At 46.3% G+C, this 20,513-nt stretch overlaps 1 protein-coding gene across 2 annotated transcripts in view; it reads right to left on the bottom strand.

Moving 5' to 3' along the window:
- Positions 1-20,513, bottom strand: part of FBXO36 (F-box protein 36) — a 62,281-nt gene that overhangs the window by 21,726 nt on the left and 20,042 nt on the right. The window contains exons 1-2 of one of the 2 annotated variants that reach the window (XM_084779224.1): positions 10,448-10,510; positions 322-430 (exon numbers count right to left, since the gene is read on the bottom strand). In XM_084779224.1, the coding sequence (XP_084635350.1) occupies positions 322-430; positions 10,448-10,477 (139 nt within the window). In that variant the 5' untranslated portion in view covers positions 10,478-10,510. Of the gene's footprint in view, positions 1-321; positions 431-10,447; positions 10,511-20,513 lie in introns of those variants that run through there. The other variant, XM_084779223.1, reaches the window with a different exon arrangement.

The following is a 20,513-nucleotide window of genomic DNA, read 5'->3' as shown; positions in this document are numbered from 1 at the left end:
GGAGGTCAGGAGAAGTCACTGGTCACTGGATTCCATGGCCCCTCCTCCCATGGATTCGAGGGACTGAACTCTGCAAGAGCAGGATACACTCGTTTTTGTTTGTTTGTTTTCTTCAGACAAGGTTTCTCTGTGTAGCTTTGGCTATCCTGGACTCACCTTGTAGACTCACAGAGATCCACCCGCCTCTACCTCCCTGAGTGCTAGGATTACAGATGTGTGCTGCCACGCCCAGCTTGTCCTATTATTTCTAAAAACATAATTGCACAAGGATGAAGTGCGTGACGAGGCTCTGCCACATGTGCTGGAGTGTGGCTATCTCACCTTGAAGATGAGAGTTTTCCAAGAAGTCTTCATGGGTTTCCTTCGTCTCTCCAGGTTTTGTTGACCGGTACTCACTTCTCAGAGAAATCTTCCACCATCTAAAGATAATCTGTAATTAAACAGGAGTTGTAAAAATTACTATAATCCTAGTAGTTAAGTTTAGGATGCTTTGTTTTGTTGAGACAGGGTCTCATGTAGCCCAGGTCAGCCTTGAAGTCACCATGTAGCCATGAGTGCATGATTCTCCTGTCTCTGTGTACTAAGTTCTGGCAGGCAAGGGCTACCGTGCCTACCTTAAACTTAGGCTTTTGAGATACCTGTGGTATGCACACTGGACTATGTCAGCAGTAACTTTACACTATGAAATAAATGTCTGGGCATCAGAGAACATTTTCCCTTAGAGATTGGTGTTAATAAAAACCACAGCGTTAGCCGGGCGTGGTGGCGCACGCCTTTAATCCCAGCACTCGGGAGGCAGAGGCAGGTGGATCGCTGTGAGTTCGAGGCCAGCCTGGTCTACAAAGTGAGTCCAGGATGGCCAAGGCTACACAGAGAAACCCTGTCTCGAAAAACTAAAAAAAAAACAAAAACAAAACAAAACAACAACAACAACAACAAAAACCACCACAGCGTTGGAAGGAGTTTTAACATCTATCAGGTCTTTGGGGTTGGAGAGATAGGGCAGCACTGGTTACTCTCCCACAGGACCCAGACTTGATTCCTAACATCCATGTAGCTGCTAATAAACATCTGTAATTCCACTCCTTAAGGGACCCATTACCCTCTTCTGGTCTCCTTGGACATTGCATGCAGGTGGTGCACAGACATACATGCAGGCGACGGGCTACATAGTGACGCCATCACAGGCAAATCCTGTTATCTCCCCACCTCTACTGCCCTCTGACTGCCTCCCCTGTCCTGCTTTGCAATTTGACCTCCCCAGCTCTTCAATTTTTTGTTGTCATTGGTAGTGGTTTTTCGAGACAGGGTTTCTCTGCGTAGCCTTGGCTGTCCCGGACTCACTTTGTAGACCAGGCTGGCCTCGAATTCACAGAGATCAGCCTGTTGCTGCCTCCTCAGTGCCAGGATTAAAGGCCTGTGCCACCACGGCTGGCTCCTTTGTTTACTTTTAATGCCTTTCAACTCTATAGGCATATGCCTTACAAAAACCCTATGTTAAGTAGATGATGCACTTTCTGTAGTGCTAAGACATGTAAAATGCTACAGACTATGTGCCACCCTCTTTTAAAGATGATTTTGTTTGCTTGGTTTTGTTACTTTTTTTCTTTCCTTTTTTCCTTTTCTTTTTTTTGGGGGGGGGTTGGTTTTTTTCGAGACAGTGTTTCTCTGTGTAGCCTTGGCTGTCATGGACTCGCTTTGGAGACCAGGCTGGCCTCGAACTCACATTGCTCCACCTGCCTCTGCCTCCCAAGTGCGGGGATTAAAGACGTGTCCCACCACGGCCCAACGTTACTTTTTTCTTGTTTTTGTTACTATGCGTGTGAGTGCTCTGTCTGCATGGTGCCCGTGAACCACTCTCATGCTCCAGGCCTACAGGGGCCAGAAGGAGGAAGTCAAGCCCTTCAAACTGTAGCTATAGACCTCTGTGAGTTGCCAAGTGGGTGTTGGGAACTGAACCATACCCATAAATCCAGACCTTAAGATGAGATATGATAGATATTGATTTACATTCAGAATTTTAGATGCACCAAGATAGGAAAGATATTTTCTTCAAGGCTGCCAAATAAAAATAGCCAAAACACTATGAATGTAACATTTATATAACTCCTGATTGTTTCGTGGTTCTTCTTGATGTAGGTAGTTGATTGTATATAAATGTATATGTAAAAAGAGAAAAAAGCAGAGGTAGGAGGATCAGAAATTCAAAGTCATCTTCAGCTTTGTAGAGTGCAAAGCCCGCCTTTCCTTGTGAGAAGAAATAAATCTCAACTATACACTGCTTTAAGGCTAAATAATAATAATAATAATAATAATAATAATAATAATAATAATAATAATAATAATAATGTAAAGGATGTAATTCTCTTTTTCTCTTATTTGAAACAGGGTCTCATGTAGCTCTGACTGGCCTCAAAATTGTTTGGATTTTTGTTTTTGTTTGTTTTTGGTTTTTCAAGACAGGGTTTCTCTGTGTAACCCTGGCTGTCCTGGACTTGCTTTGTAGACCAGGCTGCTCTCGAACTCACAGCAATCCAACTGCCTCTGCTTCCCTAGTGCTGGGAGTCAAGGAGTGTGCCACCACTTCCTGGCTTGGCTTTGAAATTGCAGCTGAGGATGACCTTGAACATCTGGTCCTCACCTCTGTCTCCCAAAAGCTGGGGTTGAAGGACTGCACAACTCCACTAATGTCATTTTATCTTCCTTTTTCTCTCCTAAGACAAGGCTGCACTGTATAGCCTTAGCTGACCTGGAACTTACTATGTAGACCAGCCTGACCTCAAACTCACAGAGACCATCTGCCTACCTTTGCCTTCTCAGTGCTGGAATTAAAAGTGTGTGCCACCACACCTGGCTTTTTCCTAGAACTTAATCTGTACACCAGGCTGGCCTTCATCTCACAGAGATCCACCTGCCTCTGCCACCCCAGTGCTGAGTGCTGGGATTGAAGGTGTGTACCACCACACCTAGCTTTCCACCTATGGCTTTTTAAATTTTTGTTTTGTCTTTTGTTTTTAGTTTTTCAAGACAGGGTTTCTTTGTGTAGCCCTGAACTCACTTTGTAGACCAGGGTGGCCTCCAACTCACATAGATCTGCCTGCCTTTGCCTCTGGAGTGCTGGGATTAAAGGCGTGCGCCACCATGCCTGGCTAAAGTTTTTTTTGTTTTTTGTTTTTGTATTTTTGGTTTTTTTTTTTTTTTTTGACACAAAGTCTCACATGGCCCGGGCTGGCCTCCAACTGTCTAAGTCTATAGATGACCTTGATTCCATTGTTGTCCAACTACTGATTTTCTTGCCCCAACCTCCTTCGTGCTGGTCTGGCAAGTGTACAGAATACTTGCCAGGGGCCTTTTGTTTGTTTTTGAGACTTTGTCTATCTTTCTAGCACTGACTGGTCTGGAACACACTATGTAGACTAGTTGGCTTCAAACTCACAAAGCTCTAACTGCCTTGGGCCCCTCTCGGAGCGCTGGAAGTAAATGTGTGTGTTATTATGCCTGGCTAACTTTTATTCTTTTGAGACAAAGGGTCCATATGTAGCCCAGGCTAGCACAGAACCCAGAATGTAGTACAAGCTAGCCTCAAACTGAGAGCAATCGTCCTGCCTTGGCTTCCTGAATGCTGAGACTACAAGAATGCACCGCTTTGCTCAACTTGATCCAATCTTATCAATGCACCTAAAGTCTGAGTCTGAATAAACTGAGACACTGAATGCTGAGACTACAAGAATGCACCGCTTTGCTCAACATGATCCAATCTTATCAATGCACCTAAAGTCTGAGCCTGAATAAACTGAGATACCTCCCACAGCTTTGAAATCCATAGTTCATTAGAAAGAAAAGAACTCCTTCCAAAATTAATAGAAACACAATACCAATAAAATAAATATTTGTCCGGTGTGTTTGTTTGGTTTTTTGAGACAGGGTCTCTCTATGTAGCCTTGGCTGTCCTGGACTCGCTTTATAGACCAGGCTGGCTTCAAACTCACTGAGATCTGCCTGCCTCTGCCTCCCGGGTGCTGGGATTAAAAGCGTGCCCCACCACTACCTGGCATTTGTCTGTTTTTTTAAAATGGGCCAAATTATTGCCATTTCATAAGGTAAAATAAATGTATGGAAGTAGTGGGATAGCCAAAGAGTTAGGGAATTGGTAGACAAGGAAACTTCCCCAAGAGGAAGTCCTGAGTTTTCAAACTCTGTTGGAGTGGTGGTTTGCCCTTGTACTGGGGAGGCAGGGGCAAGAGGCAAAGGGCAGGAGGCAGGGGGCAGGAGGAGGAAGCAGGAGGCAGGGGGCAAGGGGCAAAGGGCAGGAGGCAGGGGGCAGGGGGCAGGAGGAGGAAGCAGGAGGCAGGGGGCAAGGGGCAGGGGGCAGGGAGCAGGGGGCAGGAGGAGGAGGGGACGGGGAAGGGGGGAAGGAGCAGGGGGCAGAAGTCAGGGGGCAGGGGCAGGGGGGAGGGAGCAGGGGGGAGGAGGGAGGGGGCAGGGGGCAAGAGGCAAAGGGCAGGAGGCAGGGGGCAGGAGGAGGAAGCACTCCAGTCTGGAGTGCTGAGTTAAACTACTGAGTTGCCCTACTGTCTCTAACCTACACCCACAAAACAAAACACACAAAACCCCGTACACCTCAGAGCCTAACATTGCACCAAGGAGTTCGTTCTCAAGTTGCTCAAACCTGCTTAGTTAAATGTTAACCAAAAGGGGCTAGAGAGAGCTCGGAGCTCAAGTGCTTGCTACTCTCCCAGAGGACCTGAGTTCAGTTCCCAGAACCCACAGGGGAGGCTTACAATTGCTTGTAATTTCAGGAGATCTGATGCTCTCTCTGGCCCCTTGGGCACCCTCAGGAATACATTCACACAACACACAAACACACACACACACACACACACACACACACACACACACACACAAAAACCTTAAATTAAAAAAAAAATCACCAGGCGATGGTGGCACATGTCTTTAATCCCAGCACTTGGGAGGCAGAGGCAGGCGGATCTTCAGGAGACAGGGTTTCTCAGTGTAGCCTTGCCTATCCTGGACTCACTTTGTAGACCAGGCTGGCCTCGAATTCACATGGATCCTCCTGCTTCTGCTTCCCAAGTGTTAGGATTTAAGGCATGCACCACCACTGCCCTGAACATTGTGGCAATATTGACAGGAGGATCAAGAGTTCAAAGTGTGCTGGGCAGTGGTGGTACATGCCTTTAAATACCAGCACTTAGGAGGTAGAGGACGGCGGATCGCCGTGAGTTCGAGACCAGCCTGTCTACAGAGTAAGTCCAGGACAACCAAGGCTACACAGGGAAACCCTGTCTTGAAAAACAAAAATAAATAAATAAATAAATAAATAATACTACTACTAATAATAAAATAAAATAAAATAAAGAAAGAAAGAAAAAGAAAAATTCAGCTGGGCAGTGGTGGCGCACGTCTTTAATCCCAGCACTTGGGAGGCAGAGGCAGGAGGATCGCTGTGAGTTCGAGGTCAGCCTGGTCTACAAAGTGAGTCCAGGATAGTCAAGGCTACGCAGAGAAACCTTGTCTCAAAAAAGACGGGGGGGGGGGGGGGGGGGGGGGGGCGGGGAGAAGAAAGAAAAATTTAAAGTGATCCTCAACTACACAGGGAGTTTATGATCAAACAAAGCTATACCAGACTGTTTCAAAACAAGCAGACTGTAGTACCACATACTTTTGTTGTTCTTTTTGTTTTTCTTTCTTTTTTAAAAATATATTTTATTAATTTATTCATATTATATCTCACTTGTTATCCCATCCCTTGTATTGTTTTTGTTTTTCAAGACAATGTTTCTCTGTGTAGTGCTTGTCGGTCTGATGTATTTTGATGCTAATTAATAAAAGGTCGTCACAAAAATAAATAAATAAATAAATAAATAAATAAATAAAAGGTTGTCACTCTGTGCAGGGCAAATGGGATAGGCGTGGCTTGGGGGAGACAGAGAGAATCTGGGAAGGCCTGAGGAGAGGCAAGGGGAGGGGAGGGAAGGGGAGGGGCGAGGAGAGGAGGAGATGGAAGGGGAGGGGAGGGGAGAGGAGAGGGGAGGGGAGGAAAAGGGAGGAGAGGAGAGGAAAAGGCCACCATGGCTTAGGTGGAGAAGCACGTGGCTGGCATGGATGGAGGATTTGGCCCAGATGAAGAACATTAGCAAGTACATGGGATTATGGGTGGGAGGTAGCTTGATAGAAATTATTAGAAACAGATGGCATGGAATTGGGGCAGGTATGCCCCACTATGAGAAGTAGTTTAGAGGATTGTTATCTGCTCTGCCCCAGGCTATTTTAAAAATATAACAGGTGTTGCCAGGCGTGGTGGTGCACTTGGGAGACAGAGGCAGGCAGATTGCTGTGAGTTCGGGGCCAGCCTGGTCTACAGAGTGAGTCCAGGACAGCCAAGGCTAAACAGAGAAACCCTGTCTCAAAAAACAAACAAACAAACAGGTGTCTGTGTCTTGATTGATTGCTAGCAGGTTATACTGCCATAATAATAAGTAGCGGCATGATAATAAACGTTATTAGGCCGAACTAGTAAATAAAGAACAAATGCTGGCTGTCTTGGAACTCTGCAAACCAGGGTGACTTCAAACTCAGACATCTGCCAGCCTCTGCCTCCCAAATGTTAGGATTAAAGGTGTGTGTCCCCACTGCAGGGCAGTGGCACATGCTGCTAATCTCAGTACTTGGCAGAGGCAGCTGAATCTCTTTGAGTTAGAAGCTAGCCTGGTCTATATACAGCAAGTTGCTGAATAAGAAAGAAGCCCTAAACAGGCCACAAAAGGATAAGAGTGAATATAATTAGCTGTGCTCCTGCCTCAAAGCCAGCAAAAAGTAAAAGATAAATGTATAGTAATAAATGAGGTTAACAACATGGTGGCACATCCTGGTGATTCTAGCACTCAAGAAGCTGAGGCAGGTGCTGGGCACGGTGGCGCATGCCTTTAATCCCAGCATTTGGGAGGCAGAGGCAAGGGGATTGCTGTGAGTTGGAAGCCAGCCTGGTCTACAAAGCAAGCCCAGGACAGCCAAGGCTACACAGAGAAACCCTGTCTCAAAAGAAAAAGAAAAAGAAAAAGAAGCTGAGGCATGAGGCAGGAGATTAACTGTGAGTTTTCTATTAGCCTATGGTAGAGTCTCAAAAAAAAAAATTTAACAAAGGAAGCTATTGTACACACTTCGGATATTCCTTTGCATGCTTGTTTTTTAATTTTTGTTTTTTAGATTTTGTTACTGTTGTTTTGCAAAGGAGACAGTTTCTCTGTGTAGCCCTGCTGTCTTGAAACTCATTCTGTAGACCAGGCTGGCCTCGAACTCAGAGATCTGCCTGCCTCTCTCTGCTTCCTGAGTGCTAGGATTAAAGGCATATATCACCTCAGCCCAGATTCACACACTAATTTTTAAGGCTCCTCCCACTTTCTTGTCTTGAGCCTTCTGGTTCTTCTCTGTAGAAATCTGCTCACACTATGTTCCAGAGCTAGAGGACCTGGCCTCTTCTTGACTGACTCTGGTAGGCAGCTAGACCAGTAATGAGCAGACCTAGAAGCCACTGATGATGGCCTCTCCCTGGTAACTGTCAGCCTCTGACTAGATCTCCCTCTTTCTGGGTCACTTTTTTCTCCCTAGTTTACTTCAGATGGCAGGAATTCGAAGCCCTGCGGGCTTACACTCTGTATCCAAGCCTCCTGCTCCTCTCCCCAACAGTGGCAATTACCTGCTGACAGGTAATTACCCCATTCCCTGGTTCCCGGTGGTGCGTGCAGAAGCAGCCTCATCTCAGTTGGAGAAGGACTGCTGACCACCCAACCTCCGTCTCTCGAGAAGAGCTTGTGCTTCACATGATGCAGGAGAGAATGGGGTGTGTGTGTGTCTGTGTGCTACCTGGTGCTCCTTAAGACGCTCAGCAGCACGCTCTCAAAGTACACCCCACTTCTCCACACTCTAGAGAGCTGTCTGAAAGCACGGGGTGCATATCTGTAATCTCAGGGATTCCCAACTATCTGTGGCTATAACAACAAACTCGAGACCAGTGTGGGCTACATGAAACCCTGTCTAAAAACAAGATGAAACAAAAGTCATAAAAACTTTTGAAGACTCAGCTGGGCGGTAGTATTGCACGCCTTTAATCCCAGCACTCAGGGAGGCAGAGACAGGTGGATTTTTGTTTTGTTTTTTTGAGACAGGGTTTCTCTGTTACACAAAGCCCTGGCTGTCCTGGACTCTCTGTAGACCAGGCTGGCCTCAAACTCACAGAGATTCCTCTGCCTCCTGAGTACTGGGATTAAAGGCATGCACCACCATGCCCAGCTCATTTTTTTCCTTTTCTTTCTTTCTTTCTTTCTTTCTTTCTTTTTTTTTTTTTTTTTTGAGACAGGGTTTCTCTGGGTAGCTTTGGCTGTCCTGGACTCGCTTTGTAGACCAGGCTGGCCTCGAACTCACAGTGATCCACCTGCCTCTGCCTCCAGGTGCTGGGGTTAAAGGCGTGTGCCACCACGGCCTGGCACAGCTGAAAAAAAATTTTAAAGTATTATTTTTTATGTGCATTGGTGCCAGATCCCCTGGAATTGCAGCTACAGACAGTTGTGAGCTCCCATGTGGGTGCGAGGAATTGAACCCCGGTCCTCTGGGCAGGTAGATTTCTATGAGTTCCAGGCCAGCCTGGTTTACAGAGCAAGTTCCAGAACAACCAGGTCTACAAAGAAAACAAAACAAAAACAAATAAATATAATAATAATAATAACAATAAAAGCTGGATGCGGTGGTGCACACCTGTATCCCAGCATTTAGGGCAGCAGAGGCAGGAACATAACTAACTCAGCAGGACCCTGGAGTGATGGCCAAGACCTTTTACAGGCTTTCATACTATAATAAAGTGGCCGAAGTGGTGCAGTCTTCTTATTATTTATTATATTTTATTTTCAAGACAAGTTTCTCTGTGTAAGCTTGGCTGTCCTGAACTCGCTTTGTAGACAAGAGTGGCCTCAAACTCACAGCAATCCTCCTGCCTCTGTCTCCTTAAAGGCATGCTCCATCATGCTTGCCCAACTATGTTCCCTATTCTTTCTGGGGGGGTGGGGGGAAAGATGGTTGGGCTGGAGATGGCTCTACTTGTCCTTTGACTTCCACACACACCCGGTGGCATGTGTCCCTCTCCTCCCCAGAGATGGTGCTGTAACTTTCTTGGCAGGAAGTTTGTTTGTCTGATTTTTGTTTTGTAAGATTTTTAAATGTGTATGTAATTATGCCTGTATGTGGGAATGCACACTCACTTGCGGGTTCCTGTTGAGGCAGAAGAGGGTGTTGGATTGCCCTTGCTGGTGTTGCAGATTGTTGCGAGGGCCTTGAAGGGAGTGTTGGGAACTGAACTCCAGTCCTTTGAAAGGACAGCAAGTGTTCTGAACTGATGCGAAGCCTCTCTAGCCAGACACCCCACCCCCAAGCCCCTGAAGAAAGACATTTCAAAGAAAAACTTGGGCCCCCTTCTTATGGCTACCAGACAACTGAAACAATGGATCTTAAGAAACTGGAAATTAGCCGGGCGGGGTGGTGCATGCCTGTAGTTCCAGCACTCAGGAGGCAGAGGCAGGTGGATCTCTGTGAGTTCGAGGCCAGCCTGGTCTACAAAGAGAGTTCATGATGGCTAAGGTTGCACAGAGAAATCTTGTCTGAAACAAAACAAAACAAAACCCTGAAGACTAGTCGGGGGAAGATGTCACTGGTCTTTTTGCTCTCTTCCCAGTGTTTTTCACTCCTACTGGCTAACTTAGTTAATGTCCAGTGCCGGCTCTTACCCTGAGTCCAGTAACAAGGGCAGAGTCCACTCTCAGACTGCGGCTCTACCTAGAAGGGTTACTGATTTACTCAGCTCCACTCTCAAACTAGCTGAAAAGAAATCACAGAGGCCCAGGACCCAGCAGAAGCTCAGCTCCCTTTCTCTCTTGAGACTCTTGGTTCTCCCAGGAATCCCCAAGTTTGACGGTTGGAGACGAGGGAGGCTTCCAGCATCTTCTAGCCAACCTATGGTCTGTACTAGATATTCTGAAGACCATGCTTTACCCATAGTTTGGTTTTAAGTATTTCAAGTTCCTAGGCCTTTGCACATCAAAGGGTGGGTGAAGAAACTCCCCCTCGGCAAGAAAAGAAACAAGAACCTGAAAAAGGACAAGTGCCAACCTAAACTTTAGCTGGGCCTGACAGCGCATGTGCATAATACCAGCTGCTTTGGAAACTGAGGCAGGAGAACTGTGTCAGATCCCAAGAAATCCCTTTTCCCATAACAGTCTGGCATTTAGACAAAAGCAAGCATTCCCTCGGGGACTTAAGATAGTCTCTACTTGCTAGGAGTCATTCTCCCTATCTCTGGCGAAGGACTTAGAGCTCCTCCTGCACTGACCTATGCTTGAGGTGCCTGTTTAACAAAGCAAAGCAGAGGCTGGCAGTTCACCTCAGTGTCTGGCTCCTCAGCACTTCTCATCACGCCCCTACCCTGAATCTTTCCAGCCCCTGAGCTCCATTCCCGTGGCCCCACCCCCGCCCCCGCTTCTCTGATCCCTTTATAATCTCAGTCATTTCGGCTACTCGGCTACTTGGGTTCTTGGCCTCTTGCCCTCTTGGCTTCTGGCTGGCTCCACTCCTGGATCTCTCTTGGCCCGTGATTCCTCTCGGCCTCTTGGTGCTGTCTTGGCTCCTTCCTCCATACCTCTCCCCCCCTTCCCCCCCCCCCTGTCCTCCCCACTAACCCCCCCCCCCCACACACACACTATACCCCTTCCCCCATAGCCTGGTTCAGTCTGAACACTTCTAGATACCTCTGGCTGTTTTCTCCCTCGTATCTACACTAAACCTCTCCTCCACCATATCTAGCAGGCCTCATGTCCTTCTTTGTTTCTTATTCAGAGACTGTGTGATAAGTGAGACCATCTCAAAAAGAAACATACAGAAAGGAGTTGGAAATGTGGCTCTCTTGGAGGATCCTATTCCTACCAAATACAAGGCCTAGGGTTCAGTTCTCACCCACCACAGCATTACCAGAATAGCCAGGTGTCTTTTGACCAGCAACCCCATTATAATAGAAAGTCAAAAAAAATTAGATGGTGGTGATGCACACCTTTAATTCTAGCATTAGGGAGGCAGAGGCAGGAGGATTTCTGTGAGTTCGAGGCCAGCCTGGTCTACAAAGTAGGTCCAGGACAGCCAAGGGTACACAGAGAAACCCTGTCTCAAAAAAAGAAGAAGAAGAAGAAGAAGAAGAAGAAGAAGAAGAAGAAGAAGAAGAAGAAGAAGAAGAAGAAGAAGAAGAAGAAGAAATTTAAAAATAACAAAAACAAAAAATAATGGAACATATAATTTAAAAATGAAAGAATACCTATACACATTTATATTAAGTACAGCATTAAAATAATTTATAGCTGGGAGCGGTGGCACATGCCTTTAATCACAGCAAGAAGCAGGTGGATCTCTATGAGTCCCAAGCCAGTAAGGCTACAAAGTGACCTTATCTAAAATAAACAAAGGGCTGGAGAGATGGCTCAGAGGTTAAGAGCACTGGCCGCTCTTCCAAAGGTCATGAGTTCTATTCCCAGCAACCACATGGTGGCTCACAACCATCTATAATGAGATCTGGTGCCCTCTTCTGGTGTGCAAAACACTGTATACATAATACATAAATCTTTTAAAAAATATATAAAGAGCTGAAGAAATGGCTCAATGGTTGAGAGCACTGTCTGCTCTTCCAGAGGTCATGAGCTCAATTCCCAGTAACCACATGATGGCTCACAACCATCTATACTGAGATCTGGTACCCTCTTCTATTGTGCAGGAGTACATGTAGGCAGAATACTGTATATGTAATAAATAAAATTTAAAAATAAAATAAACAAAACAAAACAAAAAACCAAACAAACCAACCCACAACTGTTTCACCTACTGTGTAGGATTTGGTGATAACTTTTTGTCACTGTCTATGAGATTCCAATCTCAGGCTCAGCTGGCCCAAAATTCCCTGGCCTCTCTGACTGAGTTAAATTGGGATTGTGTAAACAGTGATAAGTCATGTATAAGTCGCTGGTCCTGTTCCCTGTAGTCAACTCACCGGCTCAGATTCCTCCTCCCTGTGTGCTGAGATTTCCTTTGGGAGTGCGTAAACAATGGCGAGCCCCTCCTTCTAAGGCCGGAGTTGATTGGAATAATAGCTAGAAAGGCTGCTTAGGGCAGGGACCTCAAAGGCAAAGGTTCCAGAAACATCCTTGGTTCTCAGTGCAGGGGTGCCAGGAGGGAGCTCTGGTTTGGCCTGCAGGTTACACGGAGGGTGTAGATGGCTCTGTGTGTGGCTTTGGAACTGGACCTGTGGATTTGCATCCTATCTCAGAAATGACCTCCAGCAGGGGAATGACGCAGCAAGGATGGAATGCACCTCTAGGTGGACACATGCCTTAGGAGTTAGCAGAGTAGGGAGAGGCCAAGCGGCCACTCCTAGGAAAGGGGCTCACTCTGAGCTAGGCAGACTCCAGCTTTTCCTTCCCAGAATGCTCGCCCTGCTTAGTGCGGTCCTTACCATGAAGGGAGACTGAATCTGTTCAGCTTCTGCGTCCACTTTCAGAAAGGAGTTAATTCTTCTTTTTGAGGCTGGCCGGAGCCTATGGGTGCTTTTCTCCTGGTACTTCCCAGGCTTCTGTACTCTTCCTTTAAAGCTCCCTTCTCCTCCTTGCTTTTTTCTGTCCTGGGATGAAGGCTTGACTCAACATGGCTTCCCCCTTCTCTCCTCCATTCTGCTCCTCTGGGCAGCAGCTGGGGTGCACAGATTGCCAGAATTGGGAGTTTGTTCTTTCTTTCTTTCTTTTCTTTCTGAGACAAAGTTTCTCTGTGTAGCCTTGGCTGTTCTGGACTCGCTTTGTAGACCAGGCTGGCCTCAAACTCACAGCGATCCGCCTGCCTCTGCCTCCTGAGTGCTGGGATTAAAGGCATGCACCACCACCGCCCGGTCATGAGGTTTTCTTTTAAACTCTGCTAAAAACAAGCCTCTTCAAGTTACCTTTGGCTTTGCTGGACTCTCAAACTTTCCAGCAGCAGCAAGTATGACTCTAACAACTTCAGCCTGGGGACCTAATGAGTTTGCTGAGCTTGTTTACCGAACATGGCTGAGAACTTGCCCACAGAAGTATGGGTGATTAGAGATGGAAAGGCTACACCTCGAAGAATGATCACTTCCCTTTCCCCTATAATGGAGTCTCCTGTTACCCTTAGCCGTCTATCTACAACAGCCCCTCTCCAGAGAGCCCCTCCCCCAGGCCTTGTGCAATTAGTGCAGGATTGCACACAAACAGCCGGGAGGCACAGCTGGAGTCCCAGGTGAGCTTCCAGTGCTCAGCCCCACCAGCTGCGTTTCTGAGGTCTCCTGCAAACCTGCGCTGGGGATCTGCTGATCTGCGGCTGATGACTTTGCCTGGAGGACTGTGTTCTATGACATCAACTCATTCTGTCCTCCCTTGGGTTTTCAGAATACATTTTAGTGCAAGCTCTTAGTCCCTCTGCTTTTGTCAGCTTCCTAAGATGGCAGTTGGCAGTGATGAAACTACAATAAAGAATTCATTTCTCCTGAGGCCAGTAGACATAAAATTTCCTCCAGGTGCCGACTGCCCACTGTGGTTTTCAGTGTAACCTGAAAGACGTTGTCTTGACTTCCTCATACTCCCCACAGCACTCAACCCACTCACTGCACCTGGCTCCAAACATTCTTCACGGACATTTACTTACTGGTTATGTGACCAATGGTCTCTTCAGTAGTTTAATAAAAACCAGTATTTCATTGACCAGCTTTGGTGGCACAGGTAGATGATTATAGCTACTAAGGAGGCTCAGGCAGTCAGATCTTAAATTCAAGGCCAGCCTAAGTAACTTAAATAAATAAAAATGGACATGAGACTAGCTCAGTAGAAGAGTACTTGCCTAGCATGTGTAAAGCCTGGGCAGAATCTGCAGTAACACAGAAAGAAAGAGAGAACTGAAGTTAGCTCAGTGTCTAGGACGCACATTCCCAGCATGCCAGAAGCTAAGGTAGTGTCATCATAAGTTCCAGGGCCAACTTGGCTACAAGGCAAGACCCTGCCTCAAAGACACAAGAATGAAAAACAAAATTATTGGGAGTTTGGAGAGATAGTTTAGTGATTAAGAGCACTGGCTGCTCTTCCAGAGATCCTGAGTTCAATTCTCAGCAACCACATGGTGGCTCACAACCATCTGAAATGGGGCTATACAGAGAAACCCTGTCTCAGGAAAAAAATAAAACAAAACAAAACAACAACAAAAACAAAAAACAAACAAGCAAAAAAACCCATCTGAAATGGGATCTGATGCCTTCTTCTGGGTGTGTGTGAAGACAGATTACTCATACACATTAAAATAAGTTAATTAATTAAAAACCAAAATTATTATTGTTATTATTTTCTTGTTGTTTTTCAAGACAAGGTTTCTCTGTGTAACAGCCCTGGCTGTCCTGGACTCCCTTAGTAGACCAGGCTGGCCTCGAACTGAGAGATCTGCCTGCCTCTGCCTCCTGAGTGCGGGGATTAAAGGCGTGCGCCACCACGCCTGGCTAACTAGGGCTCTATAATGAGTGTCTTTTCTCAAATAAGAAAATAAAGAAGCCAGGCTCAGTGGTGCACGCCTGTAATCCCAGCACTCAGGAGGCAGAGGCAGGTGGATCTCTGTGAGTTCCAGGTCAGCCTGGTCTACAAAGTGAGTCTAGGACAGCCAAGACTTCACAGAGAAATCCTGTCTCAAAAAACCAAGAAATAAAATAAATGAACAAATGATAAATAAAACTCCCTGTCTCAATGAAGCTTGCATTCCGTCAGTGGAAGAAGTAAGACTACATAGCTTTCTTTATTCTTGGAGGATGGGGGGGGGGGGAAAAGGTTAGGCATTGTCTCTTGTATCCTAGGTTGGTCTTAACTTGTATCAAGGTCAAAGGGTGGCCTTGAACTCCTGAACCTCCAGCACTTTGCTTCCCCAGTGCCGGGATTACAAATGTGTAGTGTTTGCCACCATTACAATGCCAGGAACTGAACCTAGAGCTTTGAGCGCTCTACCAACTAAGCCATACCCCTGGTCCTTATAGTTCCTTGTTTCAGTGCTCACACAATCCTAGTCTCCAGAGATCTGGAAGACTCTGTCCTTCATTCAGCCTGTTGGAAAGAATCAACGCCACTCCTAAATTCATTTTTATTTTTATTTTTATTTTTTTCCCCCGAGACAGAGTTTCTCCATGTAGCCTTGGCTGTCCTAGACTCACTTTGTAGACCAGGCTGGCCTTGAACTCACAGCAATCCATCTGCCTCTGCCTCCCGAGTGCTGGGATTAAAGGCATCCACCACCAAGCCTGGCCTCCTAACCTCCTCTTTAACCTACTCTATAGCCCAGGGTGGTGATCCTCCTGCCTCAGCCTTCCCAAGTGCTGGGATTGTGGGTACATACAATCATATCTGGCCACAAAGCTTTGTTTGTTGTCCCATTCTTATTTTCTGCTCCTAGCCGTTGCTAAGAGAATTCCTAAGGAGGCTGGAGCACAGTGTAGCCTGGTGAGCAGGTGCTCGGCCAGCATGTGAGCGGCCCTGCGCCTCATCCCTTGCACTGAGAAAAAATCAACACTCTGACTAACACCCAGATTTCCCCATACCTTCAGGCTCACCCTGCCCGTGTCCCACCTCAAGTAGTAATGTGCCTGCCTACCAGCGCTTGTGTTTGCCAGGCACTGCTCCTGCCGGGAACATCTGGCTATCTCCCAGTCCTAGACTGTTAGGCAGGGCGTCAGCAGAGCTTTTCAAGCTCAGGCTAGTTTGCACATCTCAGAGGGCTGTGCACAGGATTCTCTCACAGCTCATAAGCCACGGCACCCAACCTTGCTTTCTCATCATATTCCCAGACAACCTTGCTCAGGACTTTGCCCTTCACTCTGGTCCTCTTGAGGGCTAAGGCCCTCTCAGTTTCCCTCATCTTCTGGCATGTCAGCCATCCGTCAGCCTTTTTCCTGGGCTCCTGCTTGCCTATGGCTCATAATTTATATCTCAGCCCAGATCTCTTAGTTTATGAACATGTCTACTTGGCTGTGCTACCCTAATATTTAAACCAAAAATCAATAATTTCCCCCCAAGTCTTCTCTTACAGGGTTTGTAGGGGCTGGGAAAGTCCAGCCAATGTAACATATATGTATATTTAATATGCACTTACCCCCATCATAAAAGAACAGATTTTTGTTATTGTTAATTGCTTTTAGATGCTGGCCTAAAAACAAAATTTTCTCTGCCTTAGGAGCACTAGGATTATAGATATATGCTACCATATCCCTTTACATAGTCACTGAGGACTTGAACTCAGGTCGTCACACTTGTGTGGCAAGTGCTTTCCCCAGTGAGCTATTTCCTCAGCCCCAGGTTCCTAAGGATTTAAAGAGGAAAACTGAAAACAAAACAAAGAAGAAGCCAGGGCACACTCCTTTAATGCCAGCAGTCGGGAGGCAGAGGCAGATGGATCTCTGTGAGTTAAAGGCCAGCCTGGTCTACAAAACAAGACAGGACAGACAGAGCTGTTACACAGAGAAACTCTGTCTCAAAAAATAAAAACAAAAATAAACGAAGAGGGCTGGAGAGATGGCTCAGAGGTTAAGAGCACTGTCTGTTACTCTAGAGGTCCTGAGTTCAATTCCCAACAATCACATGGTGGCTTACAACCATTTATAATGAGATCTGATGTCCATTTCTGATGTGCAGGCACACATGTGGGCATAATACTGTATAAATAATAAATCTTTAAAACAAAACAAACAAACAAAACAAAACAAACAAAACAAATAATATGTTTCACAAACTGTGGGTGATCTCAAACTCAAGCCATTTCTTATATGGCTTCATATAAAAAGTCCAGAAGTTCCAGGACAGCCAGGACCACACTGAGAATATAATGAGACAATGTTTCCTACAGCAGCAGCAGCAGCAGCAGCAGCAGCAGCAGTAGTAGAAACAACAAAGAGTCTGTAAGTCTCTAGACAGTACCCAGGAATCCGAACTAGTGCTAAGTAACAACAGCACTGGGGAGGTGAAGGCAGGAAGATCAGAAGTGAAAGGTCATCCTCAGCTAGTGAGTTCAAAGCCAGCTTGGGATACATGAGTATCAATGAAAAAAAGAAACACAAATATTGTTTAGGCCTGTGGCATAGTGGCTCAGGAAGTAAAAGCCAGAGAAGCTTCCAGCACTATCTGATTCCAGAACCTATGGTGGAAGGAGAGAACTGACTTCTAAAAGTTGACCTCTGACCTCCACAGACACAGTATTTTTTCCTATTTCACTTTTCATACGACCCCAGAACTGTGAGGATGTTGTAGGCCCCAACAGAAAGCTCTGCCAGGTTGACATGGGGCTTTCCCAGGGAAGACTCAGACACAGAAAGATCTGTAGTTGAAGGCTGTCCTCAAGAACTTAGGCCTGTTCACTGTTCTGCTTTTCCTGGCTCAGGTAATGTGGGTTCCAAGTAAAGGCTGGTTACTGTATAGTCACAGGTTGGCCACGGCTGCTGTGGTTACCTGTGTTCTCGTTTACGTCTGAGAGAGGAAATCTTAACCCCTCACCCATCCCTACAGAAGAGAAGGAATTCTCGTCCTGTGCTACTATCTAATCAGGCCATATAGCCATCCCAGTTTTCCTGTGCAGCTTTCTCTCTTAACCCAAATGTAAACAGGAACCATATATGTATGTATGTGTGTGTGTATGCACAACACACACACACACACACACACACACATTTGCTTGTTTGTCTTTTGAGATGGAGTTTGCTGTCCTTGACTCACTTTTTAGACCAAGCTGGCCTTGAACTCTGCCTCCGGAGTGCTGGGATTAAGGGTGTGTGCCACCATGCTGGGGCAAGATATACAACTTTTTATCAGGCTGGAGAGATTGCTTAGAGTTTTAAAAGCACGGGCTGCTGTTACAGAAGATCAGGCTTCGGTTCCTCCTACCTACATACACTCTGAGGCTCACAACACCCTGTAACTCCAGTTCTGAGGGAGCCAAGACCTTCTTCTGGCTTCTGCAAGCACTGCGTATATGTGGTAAACAGACAAGCAGGCAAACACACAAACATTTAAGAAATCCTTAGCCAGGCGTGGTGGTGGCACAGAACTTTAATACAGACTTTTGCTATGTAGTGTAGCCCAAGCTAGCCTTGGCATAGATATGAAGAGTAGGTTGGTCTTGAACTCAGATTTTTTTTTTTTGTCTCAGAGCCCTGTGTGCCAGGGTTATCACCACACTCAGCAAATGATTCTAATTATATCTGAGGCAGGATTAAAAAAAAAACATGGGGGGATTGTGGAGATATAGGGAGAAAGTCTGAGAAAAGAGGAGGATGAAGGGTGATCTGCCTTTACCACAGAGAAAGGCTGGAGGCCCCAAAGCCACTGAGACCATCGATGTCGCCCAAAGGCATGGTCAGAGGCAAGAAGTACGCTGCTCTCACAGCGGATCAGACAGTGGGTGCTGTTTCTAGAGACACCTCATCAAGGATGTCAAAGATGATAATCAGGCTGCATTTACTTCAGGCTAAAATGTTATCTAACCTTAGGTTTCAAGCACTCTCCTCTTTTCCCTAAACCTAAATAGCACCCCTCATAAATCCTCTTTACAACCTGTTTACTGAGAAAATTTCCTTAGCTTTTAACTTTGTTATAAATTACATTCTTTAGACAATGCTGGGGAGAAGGGGGAGTCCTGGGTAACCTGTAGAGGTGTAATTGAGAAAGCCACAGGAATACACGTCCCACTGTAAAACCACTTAAAGGCCTCCTAGAGAGAGACTCACACTTACCCTGCCCAGGCAGTCTCCTCCCTCCCCCATAAATCCAATCTTGCTTCAGTTTTGGCTGGCCCTGAAATGAATTTCTTTATGGATGCCACAAATCCTAGGTTTGCTTGACTGGAGGCTTCTAAGAGCCCAGGCGGCTGCAGATGTGGTGAGGAGCCGCGTCCCTGCCTCCAGTGACAGGCCTAACACAAAAATACGTATCACATCCCTCTTGCTCTCTGGCTGTCCTTGTTTCCGTTAACCTCCTCGTTAACCTCCTCGTTTCCGTTAACCTCCTCACGAAATAGCTCGGCAACTGAGAGTACTGATTCTTCTGGCCGAGGACTTGGGCCTAATTCCCAGCACCCACACGGTAGCTCACAACGAGCATAACTCTAGTTTCAGGAAATTTCTGTGTCATCTTCTGACCTCCCTGGGAATCAGGCACACACGCAGTTCCCATTCACACAGGCAAAACACCCTTACACATAAAATAAAATAAATGACAATAACCTCACACTTTTCTAACTAAAGTTGCGTAAGGGGATGGACAGACGCAGTAGTTTAGAAAACTTGCTCTTCCAGAGGACCCAGATTCATTTCCTAACAACCATATGGCAGCTTGGGCTCACAACCATCTGTAACTCAAGCTGTAGTATTGGATGCCATGGGCCTCAGTTGGAGGGTTCATTGACTCAGCTCCATGCCCTGCTGTGAGGAAATCTACCAGACTTCCTACCAGTCTCTTTGTCTTCCTGTCTGTACCTGGACCCCTTCCGTTCCTCAGTTTCCTGTTCCTAAAGCCTTTTAACTGCAGCTTAGCTCACATAACCCGACGCCAGCAGCTCCACTATCCCAGCTTGCCTGGCGCTTGACACTGTCTCAGCCCACTTCTAATCCTCTTGCACGCTGCTGCAGCCTCTTTGGCTTGTTTTCATTCTGTAACCATATGTATGAATATATACAGAAAGATATATTGACTGTGCCATGTGTATGTGAGATATAAAAAGATCATATTAATAATTAAGATTGGAATAAAGACAGCGGGGCAGTGGTGGAACACACCTTTAATCCCAGCACTTGGGAGGCAGAGGCAGGCAGATCTCTGTGAGGGCGAGGCCAGCCTGGTCTAAAAAGCGAGTCCAGGACAGCCAAGGCTCCACAGGTTAGGCAAGCCGTCTACCCACAGAAATTTTCTCACTTCTCTGCATCATCTGACACTGATCTGGCTTCTTCTTCTCTGTGTTTTCCCAGCTTTTCAAGGGTAGTTTTCCAGGGCGTCTTTGCCTCCTAAAGTCTCCTCACATATATGTTAAGACAGCCTGGAGTAACTTTCCCACATCACACTTCAGCATTTTAGCAGCCTAAGCTGCATTAAGCTCCTTGGTATGTACCGGAGAGCCCTGCAATGGGCATGCAGCCCAGAGAACTGTTTATCTTTGGGGCCCCACTGCAAGACCCCAAAGCCTCCCATTCCTACGAGTTTCCTCTCATTATCTGCAGAGTCTAATGTGGTGAAGGGCGCCCAGACAACAAGTGATTCTGCCCTGAGTTCTAGAATAAATTAAGTCACTGTCTTATCTGATGGCACACAGCCATAAATGGAAGAAATCAAATTAAGAAAGGTCAGAGACTTTTCCGTTAGACTGCAGTGTTCAAAATGACAGATTTGTAAGCACTA

Source organism: Acomys minous (genome assembly GCF_964271855.1).
Source record: "Acomys minous genome assembly, chromosome: 4".
Taxonomy (NCBI): domain Eukaryota; kingdom Metazoa; phylum Chordata; class Mammalia; order Rodentia; family Muridae; genus Acomys; species Acomys minous.
Note: the sequence above shows the minus strand (reverse complement) of the source record. Positions and strands in the feature narration are given on the sequence as shown.